The 18,886-nt window shown below is 40.6% G+C and overlaps 1 protein-coding gene across 1 annotated transcript in view; it reads right to left on the bottom strand.

Annotated features, from left to right (window-relative positions):
* LOC124616271 (solute carrier family 12 member 6) overlaps positions 1-18,886 on the bottom strand; it is a 255,635-nt gene that overhangs the window by 33,122 nt on the left and 203,627 nt on the right. Inside the window, exons 15-17 of the mRNA XM_047144575.1 lie at positions 17,966-18,181; positions 15,884-15,991; positions 4,701-4,754 (exon numbers count right to left, since the gene is read on the bottom strand). Of these exons, the coding sequence (XP_047000531.1) occupies positions 4,701-4,754; positions 15,884-15,991; positions 17,966-18,181 (378 nt within the window). The remainder of the gene's footprint in view (positions 1-4,700; positions 4,755-15,883; positions 15,992-17,965; positions 18,182-18,886) is intronic.

Below are 18,886 nucleotides of genomic sequence, written 5' to 3'. Positions count from 1 at the left end.
ACAGAGGAAAGGGGTCCACAAAGTCACCATGGATGTGTGCAAAGCAGAGTGCCACGACAGGGAAAGTGCCGATGAGTGCATGGGTATGTCTCCCGACTTTGGCACACTGGCACGCAGCACGGAGTCCCAGCCAAATGAAACGTGTGGCCACAAGTTTCACAGTGGTGTTTACATCAGGGTGTGATAGCAGCAAATGCGCTTCACCAGAATTTCTCTGGGAAAAATGGACAATGTGTGCTTGTTGGACAATGTGTGCTTGTTGCAACATTGCACCAAATCTTGTGGGAGGAACTGGGAATTGGCATTAGTTCCAGTTGTAGGCCTCTGGAAGTGTTGTGGCAGAATCTGTACATTTGTTCATCACTCTCCTGTTCTTGGGTGATGTCCTCAAAGTTCACAGGGGAAGACTAACAGCACAATCATGGGACATGCAGTCGATGATTTCATTGTCCATCCTGGAAATGTGATGAATGTCTGTGGTGAACTGTGACGCATAATCTAGCTGTTGTGTAGTTGGTGTGGGAACAGTTGATGTTGTTGCTCTGAAATTCATGGGTCAGTAAAAATAATGAAGGTGCTGTCTTCTACTGATGAATGGAAATATTTCACAGCCAGGTACACCACAAGCACCGCACGGACATACACACTCGACAAGCACTGCAATGTCGATGACTTGTGCACAGAGAAACTGAGTGGCTGCCACCTGCCACCAACATGTTGCTGGACTGCTGTGCCCATAGCAGGTAAAAGCTAATCATGGTGAGATATCAGCAGAGACCCCCATGGGTCTGTAGGCATGTCATGTTGAAGATTGCCTGTACCTTGTCCAACGGAGTCTTGGAAAAAGTGGGGGTGATTTGATGCCCTAGAAATTTGATCTCCAACACTCTGAATACACAATTCAACATGTTTGTAATGATGCCAACCTCACTGAGGCACCAAAAGACTGTCATTAGAGCTCAGCAGTTGAAATCGGGTGACTTTGAGAACATGAGTATGTTGTCAAGCAGTGGAAAATAGCCTGGCAAGCATTTCAAAATTCCATTCAGGAAACGCTACCCAGCCTGGGCAGAACACCAAAGGCTGAACATCACATGCATGCTCTCAAAGAGCCAAAAATGGGGTGAAAATTGCTATTCTTTTAATGTATTCTGGCACAATGGGGATCTGCGTGTACTCCTTTACGCAGCTGATTTTCCTGAATATAGTCGAGCCCGCCAAGGTGCAGCTAAAGTCCACCAGATGTGGAACTGATTATCTGTCTGGCACCATCCCTGAATTCAGTGCATGGACATCCCCACTTTGGGGCCATGAATTATCCTTTCTCAGTACTAAATGTAATGTGGAAGACAATGGAGCACTTGCTGGTCACACAGTGCCTTGTCACACCATGCCTTCAAACTTGGCCTTTGTTACTATGAGCCTATCAAGTTTAAGAAGACTTGGGTGGCGCAAGGTGGGAGGGCTAAGCTTGGTGGACCATCATATGTTTGGCTCCCACAGTGCCCAGATGGCTCAGTAAGCTCCGAGAATTTCTCAAGGATGTTGGTGTACGGTCTGGGTGATGCCATGGGTTTTATGCTGAAGAACACTCCCTGCTGTTGCAGTCTCAATATCCTCAAACTTGTTGTGTAATCAATCAGTTGGGCATTTGCAATGTCACGAAGCAGCCTGTAGTGGCTGGGGAAATTCACGTCCAGGACCAGCACATTGACATTGACCACAATGAATCTCCACACAAATGTGCAGTTCAGTCTGAGGTCCACATTTCAGTGATGAGTACTGTATATTTTTATGGCGGGATTGTTTGCCGCCATTGACACAGAGTTTCAGCCTTCCTACGGTCTCTTACCACCGTCCGAGTGAAAATGGATAAATGCAAACCTGTGTCAATCAGGTACCTTGTGCCCCCACCCTGTTCCATTATGAACAGACATTTTGATACTGCAGTTGGGTGCATCTAGGCCTGGTTGCAGCTGCCATTTAGGTGAGAGCATGGTGAACAATACTTTATTGCTTCGTTTTGAAATGGGCATAGTACCAACAGAAATTGCTCAGAGATGGTTCTGCTGACAGTGGGGTACCATTAAATTGGCTGTTGCTGGGTTGCCAATTGTATGAGCTGGGTCACCTGTAGACTGTTCTGCTGTTGGTGTGAAGCCTGCTGCCCTCTGGCTGTAAGTGCGCCAACCTATCTACCTGTATGGTAAGTAATGCCACCTGTGTGGCCTAGTTCTGCACTAGGTGGTGTAGATCCGAGTCCAAGATGTAGGCTGCAGGTGGTGTGTGCTGCTGTGGGGGTACTATGTTGTAGCCTGCTGCAGCTGCAGTGCTAGGCATTGTGGCCAATGTGTTGTGTATCTAATCAGCCGATTCTGTGATGGCATCCAGCTGCATATCTGTCTGCACAACTATTACAACTTGCACCCGTGTAGAGAGGGGAAACGGGTTGGTTTTTACTGCTTTCAGGCCCATTGTATAGTGAGCTGGCTTTTACTGCCGCACCCACACACTTAAGTTCAGGGTGTAGGCTCAAGCAATGGTAATTGATCAAACACCTGATTAAATAATAACACTTTTATTGACAATTGTTGGTACACTAAAAAACTTGGAGAAGTACTGTCTCAAACATTCACATGTTGCACTCACATGGTTGCAGTAAATAGCTCGACCACAGTCCTGGAAAGTGCACACTCCTCAGTGATTGAGTGTGTAGTATGGTCTTGCAGCTGCGGAGAGACAAAGGACACGTGTCCAGCCGAACACGCAACTTACTTTTCATTTTACGGGGTGCCATTTAATTTGCGAACATGATGGGATGGAACAAATGACCGGCACTTGTTCTAATTCATAAACGCGTCAGAGGGGAGCGCATGTTGCACTTGACCCACGTGGTCGCAGCCAATTGAATCTCCAATCGGTGTAAATGTCCACAAGGCACAGACATCTAGCTCACACTGGCTTTTGCTTTAATTTGCGAACATGATGGGATGGAACAAATGATTGGCACTTGATCTAATTCATAAACGCGTCAGAGGGGAGCACATGTTGTACTTAACCCACGTGGTCGCAGCCAATGGAATCTCCAATCGGTGTAAACGTCCACAAGGCACAGACGTCTAGCTCACACTGGCTTTTGTTTTTCTCTCTTTTGTGCCTGTGGGTGCTGAACTGTTGCCAAAGGTTGCCCTAACTGTAAAATGTGTGCTCACTGGCAAACACTGGCATGCCACCGTCCACACAATTTTGGGGTATGGCTGCCACACTGCATCCAAATATTATTGTTTCAACGCATGCCAATAATCATGTCTCCAAGATACAGACTTCAATGTTAATATCTCAAAATGAATTTTTAGTGCCCAAAATAATGAAGTATGAACTTCCCTTTTTTGAAGTTTCCCCTAAGCTTAGGATTGGTATGTTACTACTGCAGTAGTTGCATATTTAAGTCATGGACTTTTCGAATGGCTCATTGGAAAGAAAAAGTCTATTTTCTGTTTGTCATTGCTGGTTAGGATATGTGAGATCTCAATGTTCCTACTTTTAATAACAATTATTCTAGATTTACACATATATCTTTCTCCATGCGGCACAGGGTAATCTAGCAGCAACAAACATCCCGAGGAATCTGATATTTCTTGAATACTGTATGAAATATTGGTGTCCACAATTCATGTGGTCAATTTCACACCCATCTTTAATATTTTAGCGAATGCAAGGGGGTTGCAGAAATTCTTTGATGATACATAACTGCTGTTGTTTTCACACAGTGAAAAGGTTTAAATCCGCTTCTGAAAATATGAAGCATCAATATGTTTTGGTTAGAATGGAAGTATTTGCAGGGTCATTGTTCGCTGAATAAATAACTAATTGCCTGGATAATTCTACTGCATTGTTCTTTAAAGAGAGAGGTGAGAGTGGGGAGGGGAGGAGGGAGGGAAGAAGATAGGGAGAGGGAGAGGGAGGGAGGGAGAGGGAGGGAGGGAGGGAGAGAGAGAGAGAGAGAGAGATGTTATGTATATTCATGAATGTCACAGAGCTTCATTCCTGAACAGAATAATTTCTATCTGCGAAAGGTTTTCAGTGATTTATAATTCTTACTTATCTTGTTAACTGCATGGAGTCTATTTCCTCAGTTCAGCACATTTCAACAATTCTTTATGCTTACAAATGCACCCAGATTATTCTAGTGCCTACCTTACATAAATAACTGGCACTCTTGTTGTTAACACCACTGCAAATTAATACTTTAATAATGTATTTATCCTCCACAAGTACTATCAAACACTAAGTCCACAGCATAATGTAAAACTGGAAGTGCCAGTTTAGACATAAATATTATTAAAGTTGTGACTAAAGCACAACTGTCTGAAGAGACACTGATTCGGCCTCATTCTTTTATCATGCATTCTAAGGTTTAAAAATAAAGCAACTGGCAATGAAACGTGCTGGGGATGCTGCTACAACCTGAAAATATTGCAGCTCCAAGGAATGACTGACATTATTACATTCAGGGAAATGTTTCAATGACTACAAAGTGACATGGAAAACTGTTTGAGTAAGTATCCTGAACTAGGCACACACATTTTTTTTAAAATAAAAAAGATATCTCATCAATACAACCATTAACTGCCATTCCTGAGAGCTCAAGCAGGTTTTACAAGCAAAAGTAAAGCATTTAACACATGAAATGAACAAACCAGAGGCAGTTTCTCCTCCGATGGTACCTCGTTGAAATCTACAAGTGTTTGCACCTTTGAAGAGAGCAAAGAAAAGAGAAAAAGATACAGAAAAGTGATTGCGAAAGTATGTAGTACAGAATATTGACAATGGACATCTTAAGACAAATGCAAATTCCATAGAAGCAGCACACCAACTTAAAATGTATTTACACTTTTTTACAACAGATCTTAGCCTTTTGTCTTTGTTATTTTTTCCTCATTAGATATTAACAGCTGTCAGTACTGTATAATTTAAATAATATGTACTCAAAAATTTGCCAGTTTGGGGAAAAAAAGGTATCTGCACTGATCTCTGCTTTAGCATTTTGTAGGAGTGACCTGCCCAACTCTCCCACAGTCTGATGTAAGTCAGTTCTATGAAGATCATATTGATTGGAGACATATACACATTATTTCCTTGTATTAAGTAAATTCAGTTTATGAGTTACTGTTTATACATTACACTTGAAGTTTCACATTTGTAGCAAAGGAAACCTCATATATGGTATGGGGAAAAAGGAAACCTAGTGATCAATTTAAACTACTTACCAGTTATAAAGATAAAGCATAATATTGTGCATGTTCTACAGCATTCATTTATTTTTTGTTAACCACTTTTTGGCTTACTAGGCCCCATCATGCTTTAACCGACTACCTGATGACACATAAGTTAACACTGTTCTACCAAGAAGTGACAGAAGAATCAGTTAATATGATCTAATTCAATTATCATACTTTCATCTTACATTTTACAAAAAAAACCTGGGATTGTATTCTGCAACTGCACTTAGCTGTCAGTTCAGCACATTTTCATTACTTCTCAGCTTTGTTACACATTTTGATTGTGTGAAAGTCACAGTTTTTGTTCAACAGACACAGACAGAATGTGTGTGGTCTGAGGGGATAATACATAGCTTCCTACAGCATCACCTACATACCATCTCCCTAACAAGAAAGAAGAAATTGTATGAAACTTGAATCATCAGAACTGATGGCTAGTTATTCAATGACATCTTTCTTCTAGAGTAGACATACTCAAAGTTGAGCATTTGTAACAAGCTAGAACTGTGCACCAAACTCATACTCAAAACTGTTTGCTTGCTTTTCACAGGAAGTGCCCTACAAATTTATAATATCAGTGGAGGTCTCAATGATTGGTTCAAATGTTCAACATGCCACTTATTTTCTTCCATGCTTTTCACTTTTCCCACTCCACAAAGAGACTTTTGAAATGTTACTATGCCAGTACTCTTGTAGGAAGGACACAGAGTTTGACTGAGATGAAAATTAGTAGGGTACGTCCCTTATGATATTTCAATGTCAGGCAAAGTCCACTTCAAAGTTCACAGATGTAGCAAGAAGTAGAAAACATTACAGGAGAAACAAAAAACATTTTCATCAACATTAGTGTATGCTGGTGCAGTGATATTAACATAGGATCAGTATGAAACTTCCTGGCAGATTAAAACTCTGTGCCCAACCGAGACTCGAACTCGGTACCTTTGCCTTTCGTGGGCAAGCGCTCTACCAACTGAGCTACCGAAGCACGACTCACGCCCGGTACTCACAGCTTTACTTCTGCCAGTACCTCGTCTCCTACCTTCCAAACTTTAGGATCAGTATGTTGTAATGCTTGAAACATTCTTTAAGGGCACGTTAAACAAATGTACTTCATTTAACATCACACATATCATATTATATGACACACATATCATACTATATGACAACTGATGTTAGTGATTTGTTGATTATTGAAAGGTGGACCATCTCACAAACAGTGATATTCCTTGACTTCTGCAATTGTTGAGTACTTTATGTGGACATGGCTTCAAGACAAAATATATCACAGATACCCCACTAACATTGTTGAATAAAAACAGGTGATTAAAGAAGAATTTCCTGGCATGATTACTTCTTTGACAGTTTCTCACTAGTCCTAATCCTTCCTCTTCATCTGCTCCAGATGCACATATGTTTAAATAGAATATATAGTGTTATTTTTAAGATGTTAAGTCACAGTAAGTGACATTCACTACATTACAATTAATGGTACACTATATCTATGCACTACTACCATTACTTGCATGGTTTTTTTTTTTTTTTTTTTTTTTTAATGTGAAGTGAAAGTTTTCCATTTCCCTTTTCCATGGAGAATATATTCTGTAGGGTCAATTATTGAATCTGGAATAATCCAGAAAGTGTTGTACAATAAGTACTGTGGTTTTTTTTGTTTTTTTTTTTTTTTGTTTTTTTTTTTTTTTTGGGGGGGGGGGGGAGGGGGGGGGGTGCCTTCCATGTTTGCAGAAAAATCTTGTCATATTGTACAACATTCCTCTGAGTGGAAAAAGAGAAAGAGAGAAAAAAAGTGTAAGGCAGAACCACTATACTCCAGGTGAGACCAGGTCATGGATGAATATATCAGGTTCATATATCTCCTACCTGTTTAACAATATTAAAAATTACGTACATAGTTTTTACAGTATTTTTCATTATTAATTATTGCTTAGCTTCTTTTTACTTGCTTCTCTTTCTTAAATGAATATGTTACTAACTCTGCTTTTTGCATGATATTACATTATAAGAACATTACATGCTGGGCAAAGAATAACCAGAGTGAATGAACTAGGGTTTTATTTCACTGGTACGCAAAATCAAAGATAAAGCAACAAAGTTAGTTTTGAGGGACACTGAAACAATAATGCTGCACTGAAGTTATCATTTACCTCTATTCCTCCTTGATTTTACTTGTGCCTTATCATGTCTATTTCCTGTAAATAGCACCAATTCCTTTCCAGATCAACACTTCATGATTTCTTATTTCAGTTCCATTTATAGAAGACAAATTTTCAGTTTCGGACTTGATACGAAGGAACTGGCACGTATTTATCGTTCTTATTCTTCATAATAAAATAATTTAATTGGACAGATAAAAAAATCTCCTCACCAAGTGGCGGCAAAACCCACACATAAAAGAAAGTTATAATTAGGCAAGCTTTCGGAGCCTGTGGTTCCTTCTTAAGGCACAAGAATTCGTAGGGCAAGGAAGAGGGGTGAAGGAAAGGGATTGGAGAGGTCTAGGAAAGGGGTAGATTTCAAGAAAGTCTCCCAGGACTGCAGGTCAGGGGAGACTTACCAGACAGGATGAGAAGGAAAGGCTGATTGTTGTGGGCTTTCCCAAAACCTACCCTTTTCCTAAACCTCACCGGTCCTTTTCCTTCACCCCTGTTCCTTCCCCTTCAAACCCTTCTGCCTGAAGGAGTAGCCATAGGCACCAAAAGCTTGCCTAGTTATAACTTTCTTTTATGAATGTGTTCTGCTGCCACTTGGTGAGTAGATTTTTTATCCATCCTTTTTATCCATCCAATTAAATTATTTTGTGAAACATTGATTATTCTTTGTTATACTTGACAGTGCAACGTTCATGCATTATACTTCAGCTGATTTTGCTCTATTTTGAGATTATATCGCAGAAGGCAGGGATTTTTCAAATAAATGAAGTACCCCCTTAAGCACACAAATCTAAATGTTCTAACTGCATCATAAACCCATCAGCTTTGCCAGAAGTGATGACACTACTGCCAAAGTTGTACAAAATTATACAGTGCTGACAGCAAGTTGTAATTACACATACTAATATCCCATGGAACGTGTATTCTTTGTACAATTTTTCTATGACTAATTATATTAATATTTTTTTCTTTAAAGTTTATTTAATAACACACTTATGAACATTTATCTTGTTTTGGATATTCTCCCATATTTATAAAGTGTTCTTTTTGGGCTTATTGTTGTTCTATAGAACAATAATAGTACACATACTAATATCCCATGGAACTTGTATTCTTTGTACAATTTTTCTATGACTAATTATATTAATATTTTTTTCTTTAAAGTTTATTTAATAACACACTTATGAACATTTATCTTGTTTTGGATGTTCTCCCATATTTATGAAGTGTTGTTTTTGGGCCTATCGTTGCTCTAAGGAACAATAATAGTTTGCAGTCTCTCTAAATTGGTGATGAGGAGAGTAATGCAAGACAGACATGTGCAGAGCACATTGCAGCATTTAGCATCTAATACTTTAAATGTATGGAAAAGTATAGATTGGTACTCACTGCACATTGAGTTGCGGACAGGCACAACGAAAAGACTGTTACACAATCAGCTTTCAGTTGAAGGCACACACACACACACACACACACACACACACACACACACACACACACACACACAAGCAAACACACCTCATGCACACATCAATATTCTCACAAGTATCTTCGACTGGAATGCAACTGTTACATTGAATAAAAGCAGTAACCTTCTGTAGGCTAGGGAAGGAAGAGAGGGAGGATAGCAGAGTATGGGTGTGAGGAGACGAGAGTGCAGTCTGTTGGAGCATGCAGGGACTAGCTGGAACATGACAAGACTGCTAGGCACAGCACTGGAAGGCTGTGGGCAGGAAGAATGGGATGGGGACGGAAAAGCTGAGGAGCAGGAAGGAAGAGGACAGGTAGGTACATTGACAGACGGCAGCACACAATGAGGGTGAAAGGGCGTGTGAAAAGGGAGGAGGTGATAGGACACAGGTCATGGAAACTGTTGCGTGGAAGGTGCGGGAGAGCAGGTAACTGTAGGTTGAGGCTGGTGTGATTTCAGGAGTGGAGAATGTATTGTAAGGGTAACTTCCATTTGCACAGTTCAGAAAAGACGGTGGTGGAAGGTAGGATCTCAATGGCCTGGTTTACAATGCAGCCATTGAAATCAATCATTTTATTTTCAGCTGCATGTTGTGCCACAGAGTGGTCTCCTTTGCTCTTGGCCACACTTTGGCAGACGATCATTCTTCCTGGTGGGGCATCTGCTTGGTAGTCACATCAATATAAAAATCTGTGCAATGATTGCAGCAGAGCTGGTATATGACGTGGCTGCTGTCACAAGTGGCCTGGCCTCTGATGGGGTAAGATCAACCTGTCACAATACTGGAGAGGGACTAGGATGGTGTAGAGGTTTGGTGGGAGATGGAACACCATTTTAGGAAGGGTGGGAAATATCTTGGGTAGAATTTCCCTCATTTCAGAGCATGATGATAGATAATCGAAGATCTGATGGAGGATGAGGTTCAGCTGTTCTGAGTCCAGGGCGGTTTTGGTTGACCACGGGGGCACTCCTTTATAACTGGTTCTTGGGATTGGTGGAAATATTGGGGGATGAGGGGGAAGCGTATGAGAGAGCAGTTTGTGGACTAGGTCTGCTACCTGCTGACTAATCACTGAATTCACCCCTCCCCCCCCCCCCTGCCCCCCTCACCTTTTCATATTCTGCCAGTCCCTGTCCCTCATAAACTGCAAAAACACACCTCCATGATACATGCATCCTAGAACCACCTCTGCTTTTTCCACAAGATATTGCTACTGGGCAAATCCTACTACATATATCAAATATCTGAAATAGATTCCCTTGTTCTCCAGCACCTGGAATAGAATTCCAGACATGGCTTCCATAAGTTACCCAACCTGCTGATATCCTGCTGCTGCCTTTAGGCGCCACTATCCAACTCCTATCTTACCCACAGTGTTCCTCCTTGTTGAGTCCTCATAACACCCATTTCCTGCTTTGCTGACCTTTTCAACTAGCCAAACCCCCCAAAACTCCCTGCCAACCCATCATTAAATCAAAAAGCTGAAACAATCCCTGAACACTGGTGTTAACGTTTCCACCAAAATCCTCAGCCCCATAAGTTTTAGTCCTATCCAAAGGCTTCACCTTTAACTCTACACCCAAACTTAACCACATTGGACTTGATCCGTTCAGTGGAAACACTGCTTTGCCACAAATCCCTCCATCCAAAGCCAACTTAATCCTAACATTGAGCCCTGCCTCTCACAGTTCATACCACCATCCAACAGTGGTTCTCTCCCCACTGCACCTAACCACTCCCTGTCCTGGTCACCTTCCAGAAATTCCTTGCATCGAACTTGGCCTCACCATCCTTCCCCTGGTCCCTTCCTAAGAATGTCAGGCTTTCAGCAGAAGAATGGACAGCAATATACCATCTCAAAACAAATCCTGACCTAATCATCCTACCTGCAGACAAAGGTTCCACCACTATTGTCATAAATAGCAGTGACTGCCTGGCGGAAGGCCTGTGCCAATTATCTGACTCCTCCACTATCTCAGAAGTTGAACATAACCTACAATCTCTACTTAAAGCCTTAGGCCCTTTCCAGCACCTCTCCCCTAAATCCATTTCCCTCCTCACCCATATGATATCCACCTCCTGCATGCTCCCTAAAATCCACAAACCCAAGAATTCTGGATGCGCATTGTGCCTCCAGTGAAAGAATTTTGGCCCTCATTGACCAACATCTCCGACCAACTGCCCAAAATGTAGTCACCTATGTCAAAAGATACCAAACACTTCTTATTCACCAACTCTCCACCACCCCCACCCCTTAAACTCCTGAATCCCTACTCATCACTGTTGACATCACTTCCCTATACATCAACAACCATCATGCAAATGGTCTTGCCACAACTGAATACTATCTTCCCCAATGTCTTTCAGACTAAAAACCTACCACCTCATTTCTCATACACCCTACTAACTTTAACCTAACACACAATTACTTCTCCTTTGTAGGCAAGGTATACAAACAAATCCACAGCACAGCCATGGGCACTTGCATGGAACCCACCTATGCCAACCTGTTTGTGTGCCATCTACAGGAAGCCTTCCTAGCCTCTTGAAGCCCCAAACCCCTAGTCTGGTTCAGGTTCACTGTTTTATCTTTATGATCTGGACTTAAGGTCAAGAAACCCTATCCTCAATCCTTCACAACCTCAACATCTCCCCGGTCTGCTCATGTGGTCCTCCTCAATGCAGCATGCCACCTTCCTGGACATTGAATTACCCTGAATTACCCCTCTCTGTTGGCTCCATGCACTCTTCTGTCCACATTAACTGCACCAACCACCAACAGTACCTGCATTTTGGCAGATGCATCCATTCCACCACAAAAAATCCCTCCCATACAGCCTGGACACCCAGAAACGGCATATCTGGCCTAATATGCTGAAGATGCCAACAAGCCTTCGCAAACAGGCACTATCCCTCAGACCTAACTCACAAACATATTTCCCATGTCATTTCCCCACACACCTCAATCCTCCCATCACCCTCAAGAACCAGTTACAAAGCAGTGCCCCCTTCGTCACCCAGTGCCACCCTGGACTGGTACAACTGAATCACATCCTTTGTCATGCTTTGAATATCTATGAGATGATGTGTGTGTGTGTGTGTGTGTGTGTGTGTGTGTGTGTGTGTATTGTGGACTAGGCCATATGGGAGGGGGTTTTTGGTGTGGAAGGGATAGCATTGTTGAAATACAGGTACTGCTGGTGGTTGGTGCAGTTAATGGGGACAGATGTGTGCATAGAGTGATAATATATATATACACACACTGAAGTGCCAAAGAAACTGGTATACGCATGCATATTCAAGTACAAAGATATGTAAACAGGCAGAATATGGTGCTGTGGTTGGCAGCACCTATATAAGGCAACAAGTGTCTGGGGCAGTTGTTCGATTGGTTACTGCTGCTACACTAGCAGGTTATCAAGATACAGGTGAGTCTTAATATGATGTTACAGTCAGCGCATGAGCAATGGAACATAGCATCTCCGAGGTAGCAATGAACTGGGGATTTTCCCATACTAACCATTTCACAAGTGTACTGTGAAAATCAGGAAAACATCAAATCTCCGACATCACTGAGACCGGAAAAAGATACTGCATGAACGAGACCGATGACTGAAAAGAATCATTCAACATGACAGAAGCGCAACCCTTCCGCAAATTGCTGCAGATTTCAATGCTGGGCCATCAACAAGCATCAGCATGCAAACCAGTCAATGAAACTTCATTGATATGGGCTTTCGGAGCTGAAGACCCACTCGTGTACCCTTGATGACTGCACACCACAAAGATTTACATCTCGCCTGGGCCTGTCAACACAGACATTGGACTGTTGATGACTGGAAACATGTTGCCTGGTCGGCCGAGTCTCATTTCAAATTGTATTGAGTGGATGGGCGTTTATGGGTACGGAGACAACCTCACGAATCCATGTACCCTGCAAGTCAGCAGGGGATTTTCAAGTTGGTGGAGGCTCTTTAATGGTGTGGAGCGTGTGCAGTTGGAGTGATATGGGATCCCTGATATGTCTAGATATGATTCTGATGGGTGATATGCACGTAAGCATCTTGTCTCATCACCTGTATCCATTTGTGTCCATTGTGCATTTCGACATGCTTGGGCAATTCCAGCAAGACAATGCGACACCCCACACATCCAGAATTGCTACACAGTGGCTCAGGGAACACACTTCTGAGATCAAACACTTCCGCTGGGCAACAAACTCCCCAGACATGAACATTATTGAGCATTATCTGGGATGCCTGTGCTGTTCAGAAGAGCCCTCCACCCCCTCGTTCTCTTATGGATTTATGGATAGCCCTGCAAAATTCATGGTGTGAATTCCCTCTAACACTACTTCAGACATTAGTTGACTCCTTGCCACGTTGTGTTGTGGTACTTCTGGGTGCTTGCGGGGGCCCTACACGATTTTAGGCAGGAGTACCAGTTTCTTTGGCTCTTCAGTGTATATTTAGAGACACACTAGCGTCGGATTTACCAGTTAAAAATACACTTTTTCCCAGGTGAGAATGCATTATACCCTACACGAAAGTACATTTGCTCCATGTTAAGTGACAATATACTTTCCATTGGATCTTTAAAATGTACCAAGCCTTTAAATGGGGTGGTTTTATACACCGGCGTAGAACTTTCCAGCACTTTAAGAAACAAAACCTAGCAAAAAAATGATGTGTTTTTGGAAAGATCTTTGATATGTGGCAACATGTACACTGCACACTTTTGTATTAGGAAAGTCTATATATGAGTTCCACCACATGCACCATGGTAGCTTCCGAAGCACTGAAACTGAGTTTTCAATGTTCTTTTGTTGGCCAATCATAGCTCAAGTCAAGCAATCTCACCAGCCATTGATGGCAGACATTCTGAGCATAGGACACATGATGTAGTCATCCAATGGCAATAAGATTGTTCAGAAGCGTAAACACAAAAACAGGAAAAGTTAATGGTTTAAATGAAAATACATACAGTATAGCTACAAGAAAAGCTAATCTGTCCTGTATAACATTGCTCTTTTTTAGGGTGTGTTTTCCTTTAAGATATGTCAAACACAAATGTACCAGTAAAATTTTAAATTATGGCATAAATGGATGGCCTTCTGGGCCAGAAATTTTTCAAAGGGGCTGATCCTCAAAGCTTCAAGTTTTGAATAAGAGTCAACCACCATTCGCAATATGTTCCCATGACACGTTCAAAATGTTAACAATCGTGATATCACGCTCACTGAAAGCAGTTTGTTGTTAATAAGTATTGTATAGTCTTTGTACTAAAGCCTTTGACACATTTTGGTGTTGACACACGCTTGTGTGTGCACTGTGTTTTGTTGTTGTTCTAAATGACGCCATTTCCTTCTCTAGTTTATGTTTTACTGTTGCAGTATTACCCTGCAGTACTGAGCTAAAGTGAAATTCTTTGGCAGAGTGTCATTTTCTACCAGTCCAAATTACAAAAATTTAACTGAAAATTAAAGCAATGAAAAATTCTCAGAATTGTAAAAAAATTCCCACTTTTTTTGAGACGAAAAATTCCCTTGTTTTTCTCAAATTTCCCAGTTATCCTGGGGCATACACACTTTGTATCATTATGTCCTGAAAAGAGGAACCAATTACCGAAGGTCTTTCCCACCCCTCCTAAAGTGGTTTTCTGTCATCCACGCAGCCTACACAACATCCTATTTTATCCACATGCAAGACCTACTCCTCCACCCTCCCAGCACCTACTATTCCAGTCCTGTCACAAACTTATCCTACCACATCAGAGGCAGAGCCACCTGTGAAGGCAGCCATGTCATACACCAACTCTGCTGCCATAATGCTTGTTTATATTGGTGTGACTAACAATCAGGTGTCCACACCAGGATGAACAGCCACCATCAAACTATGGCCAAGAGCAAAATAGACCACCATGTAGCAGAAAATAACATGCTTGATTTCTGTGGCTGCTTCACAAACTGGGACAGCAGGATCCCCCAGTTACGTTTGTGTGAGATGTACTTGCTTGTGTGAATGTGTGTACATTTTCTTTTCTGAAGAAGGCTTTGGCTAAAAGCTAAATGTGTAACATCTTTTTGTTGTGCCTGCCAGAAACTCAATATGTCAACTTTACGGTGAGTAGCAATCTATACTTTTCCTAATATTGTTGACACCTCAACCTGTACTTTCCATTGATTTACTTTACTTGTAAGTTTTGACAAATAGTAACATACATATACATTTACACTTCCATACCACAATAAGTTGTACCTTATGCTACATACACACACCATTTGCAATAATATACTCTTACAGTTATATTTGCATGAATGTCTACAATAAAAAAACTATTATTTCAATACACTAGTTCTATTTATGTGTTTCTTAAGAGTATTCATTCTGATATTGCTTTTAATTCTGTGAGGAAACTTTAACATTAGAGTGTGAGTGAATGAACTTTAGATTATGGATAGAAGTCTAACTGATTACATAAGCATTAGTATGACACTGAAAAATCCTAGGAGGACTGCAAACAATGAAGTAAGTAGGGATAATCACGTACAGTAGAGTGGATGTACTGAAACGAATATGGGTACATAAAAAAGTTGGGTACCACTGCGACTGCAAATAAATTTAATTCATGTGTGATTCAGTCAACACTACTGCATTGCATTGTTAAATCAGTTACTACCCTGGGCTTATAGTATTTGCAAAGCAGAAGGAACTCTCCGTTAAAGAGCACATGACATAAGACAGAAACTTATTTTAATTCTGTTCATGTGAAGTGAAATCTTGACAGCTTAATTCCAATTAACAAACCAATAACAACAACAATAAGGCATTCCACAGCGCTTATCATTTTCAAAATGAAAACAGTATGGTTAGATACAATTTTTTGTTCAGAAAAGCTAATTACATCAATTGAGGAGATCATTTAACAGAGATTTAATATTTATTTCGCTTGTAATACTTACAACGCCTAGGCTTTCCTTTTTGTTGAGCCGCAATTCCCTCAACATCTGGTTACGTTGCTCCATCATTAATGTTCGTTCATAAGTGTAGGCCGATATATCACTGTCCACCTAAAATCAGATAAATAAATGTAAGCATAATGTTGCATAAAAGGTGTGAATTATTAGAAATATCTGCTGCACAAAGTGGAATGTACCCTCCGAAAATATTCGTTCAAATAACTATGAGTTGTGTCTGTAATTAAAAAAAAAAAAAAAGGGAGGCTTTGAGAATAATTTCTTCATGTCAGAGAATGAGAGGTTGAAGAAGACATGGGCAAACAGAAAGTTTGTGCCAAACATAGATGCTCAGTGTCTGCTACTTAATCAAAAGGTGGCAGTATTCTTATATATTTTGGGATTATTATTCAGGTAATGAAATAGCTGAAGGGCTGCTAAGACCTGACAGAGTTTAGCTATCCAAATAAAGAAAAGAAAATTATGCCATCTAAACAGCAGTAAGCATATGAGAAAAAATGGTACAATGTCATGTTTTGAGTAAATCATGTCAGAAAGTTGAGATACTGAAAAATAAATCAGAATGAGGAAAACATAAAAGATGCAAGACTATTACTATTTTAGTGAGATGAAATCCTCGAAAAGACTTAGTAATGCATTATCAATTAAAACAGCTACATCCTCAACTGTAAGTTAGATCTTTAGACCAAAGAAGCTTGCTGGGTGTCCCACAGCAGCTGAACTATATAAACCCTCTTAATTCTAAATCTGATCTAAGCATGGAAGGGTGTACTTTACTTTATGGAGCTACAGAAATAATGGTAAACAAACATATTTCACAAGTACTTAAGTAGAAGAAGAAGAAGAAGAGAGTGATTTGTAGAGGGAGTAAATGACAACTGATCTCAGTTTGCAACAGTTGATACAGACACATTAAGATACAATCTTTCCAAATACAGAAGAAATATTCTTCTTGCAGTAGAGACAGTCCAATTTATGCCAAGTACTAAGTATGGTCGGTGGACTGGAAGGATGAACTTGTTCAAAACTGGGCTCCACACTCAGGCTTTAAACTAGTTTGCTGTTCATTCACATTAAGATGTGGCTTTAGCTGTCTGAGGAAAAAATATCAGGGATTGCTTGAAGAGTGTCCACATCATGCTACAAAGAAAACAAATATTTATGAATAAGTCTGCATTTCACATAGCTAATAAATATCTTAATTAGCCACATACAAACAGATGTAATGTTTGCAATGAAACATTGCAAAATCTTATGATATGCAGCTATGATTCAGTATGTTGTAAGCATTTGTACGGGATGAAGCAACAAGAGGATTATTACTGTTCAATAAAAGAACAAATTATAATGGGTCAGAGGACTGCAGCTTAACAAAAAGAGTACTGATTACTTTGCATGTTCAAAGTACTGTCATGTTTTATGTCAACACAAATAGATAATAAACTATCTGCCAAACTGCAGAATGAAGAATATAGTTGATAGCCCAAACAAGTGCAATGGCTGAAAACTTCTACATTCCATTCGGTGCAGTGCTGTGGAGCAGCTAACAGCTAATACAACAATGATGAATTTGGCAAAACACAATTTGATTATTACAGATACAATTACTATCTATCTCAACAGAAATACTGTGCCCCATTAAGATTCACCAGAAAGGTCAGTCCACATGATTCAAAGACCACCTTAATGAATTATACTCCTAGGATATGTGTGCACATGTTTGGAGTCAATACATAAGGATACGAATCCATTGCATACAGTGTTTTAATACAGCACTGGGACCTCCATTATATCTAATAGAGTACACAAATAGTTTCTAGTAGCATGATTTAATTGTGCAGTACCCAGATCTATTGCTCTCTCTCCCTCTCTCTCTATCTCCCCTTTTGTTGTTCTTTTTCTTCCCAAGATAATAAAGGAATTTTTCAAGATAATGCTGGTCTCAAACCAAATTATCTAAATTCCACTGCTGTTGTATGGAAAGTGAAAGAAAAATCCACGTGGTATTAACAAATGGACTTATTCAACGCTTACATGTAAAACACATAAAAATTGTAAAGTAGTTACCATTTCGACAACTTCCACCTCAGCTTCTATCCTAAGATGATATAAAAACATCTTAAGATCTTTCTTCATTTGAATTGAATTGTCTTCCATTTGTGCCACTGTGAAGATGCGCATTTTGCAGTTTTTCCATGTGCGGTGTTGTTTAAGAAGGAATGGTAGTAGCATCAGAAGGCCACCATCATGCACAATCCACCATATATCAATGTTTCCAACAACCTGAAATCATAAATATCATCATCTGATACATTGGTTCAGCTATTTTGAACAATAGGGCACTGGTATTGCAAAACACCCTTTCCACAAATTTATCAATTTATGTCAACACTGATATTGTTTACTTGACATACACTATGTGATCAAAAGTATCCAGCAAAAGTGTTCTATAGGATTCAGGTCAGGACTGTGTGCAGGACAGTCCATTACAGGGATGTTATTTTCTTGTGAACACTCCGTCACAGTCCGTGCATTGTGAACAGGTGCTCAATCGTGTTGAAAGATGCAATCGCCACCCCGAATTGCTCTTCCACAGTGTGAAGCAAGAAGGTGCTTAAAACATCAATGTTGGCCTGTGCTGTGATAATGCCACGCAAAACAGCAAGGGCTACAAGCCCCTTCCATGAAAAACACGACCACACCAAAACGCCATCGCCTCCGAATTTTACGGTTGGCACTACACACGCTGGCAGATCACGTGCACTGGGCATTCGCTATATCCAACCTTGCCATCAGATCGCCACATTGTGTACCGTGATCCGTCACTCCACACAACATTTTCCCACTGTTCAATCGTCCAATATTTGCGCTCCTTACACCATGTGAGGTGTCGTTTGGCATTTACCGGCATAATGTGTGGCTTATGAGCCGCTCGACCATGAAATCCATGTTTTCTCACCTCCCACCAAACTGTCATAGCACTTACAG

Source organism: Schistocerca americana, chromosome 5 (genome assembly GCF_021461395.2).
Source record: "Schistocerca americana isolate TAMUIC-IGC-003095 chromosome 5, iqSchAmer2.1, whole genome shotgun sequence".
NCBI classification, from domain to species: domain Eukaryota; kingdom Metazoa; phylum Arthropoda; class Insecta; order Orthoptera; family Acrididae; genus Schistocerca; species Schistocerca americana.
Note: the sequence above shows the minus strand (reverse complement) of the source record. Positions and strands in the feature narration are given on the sequence as shown.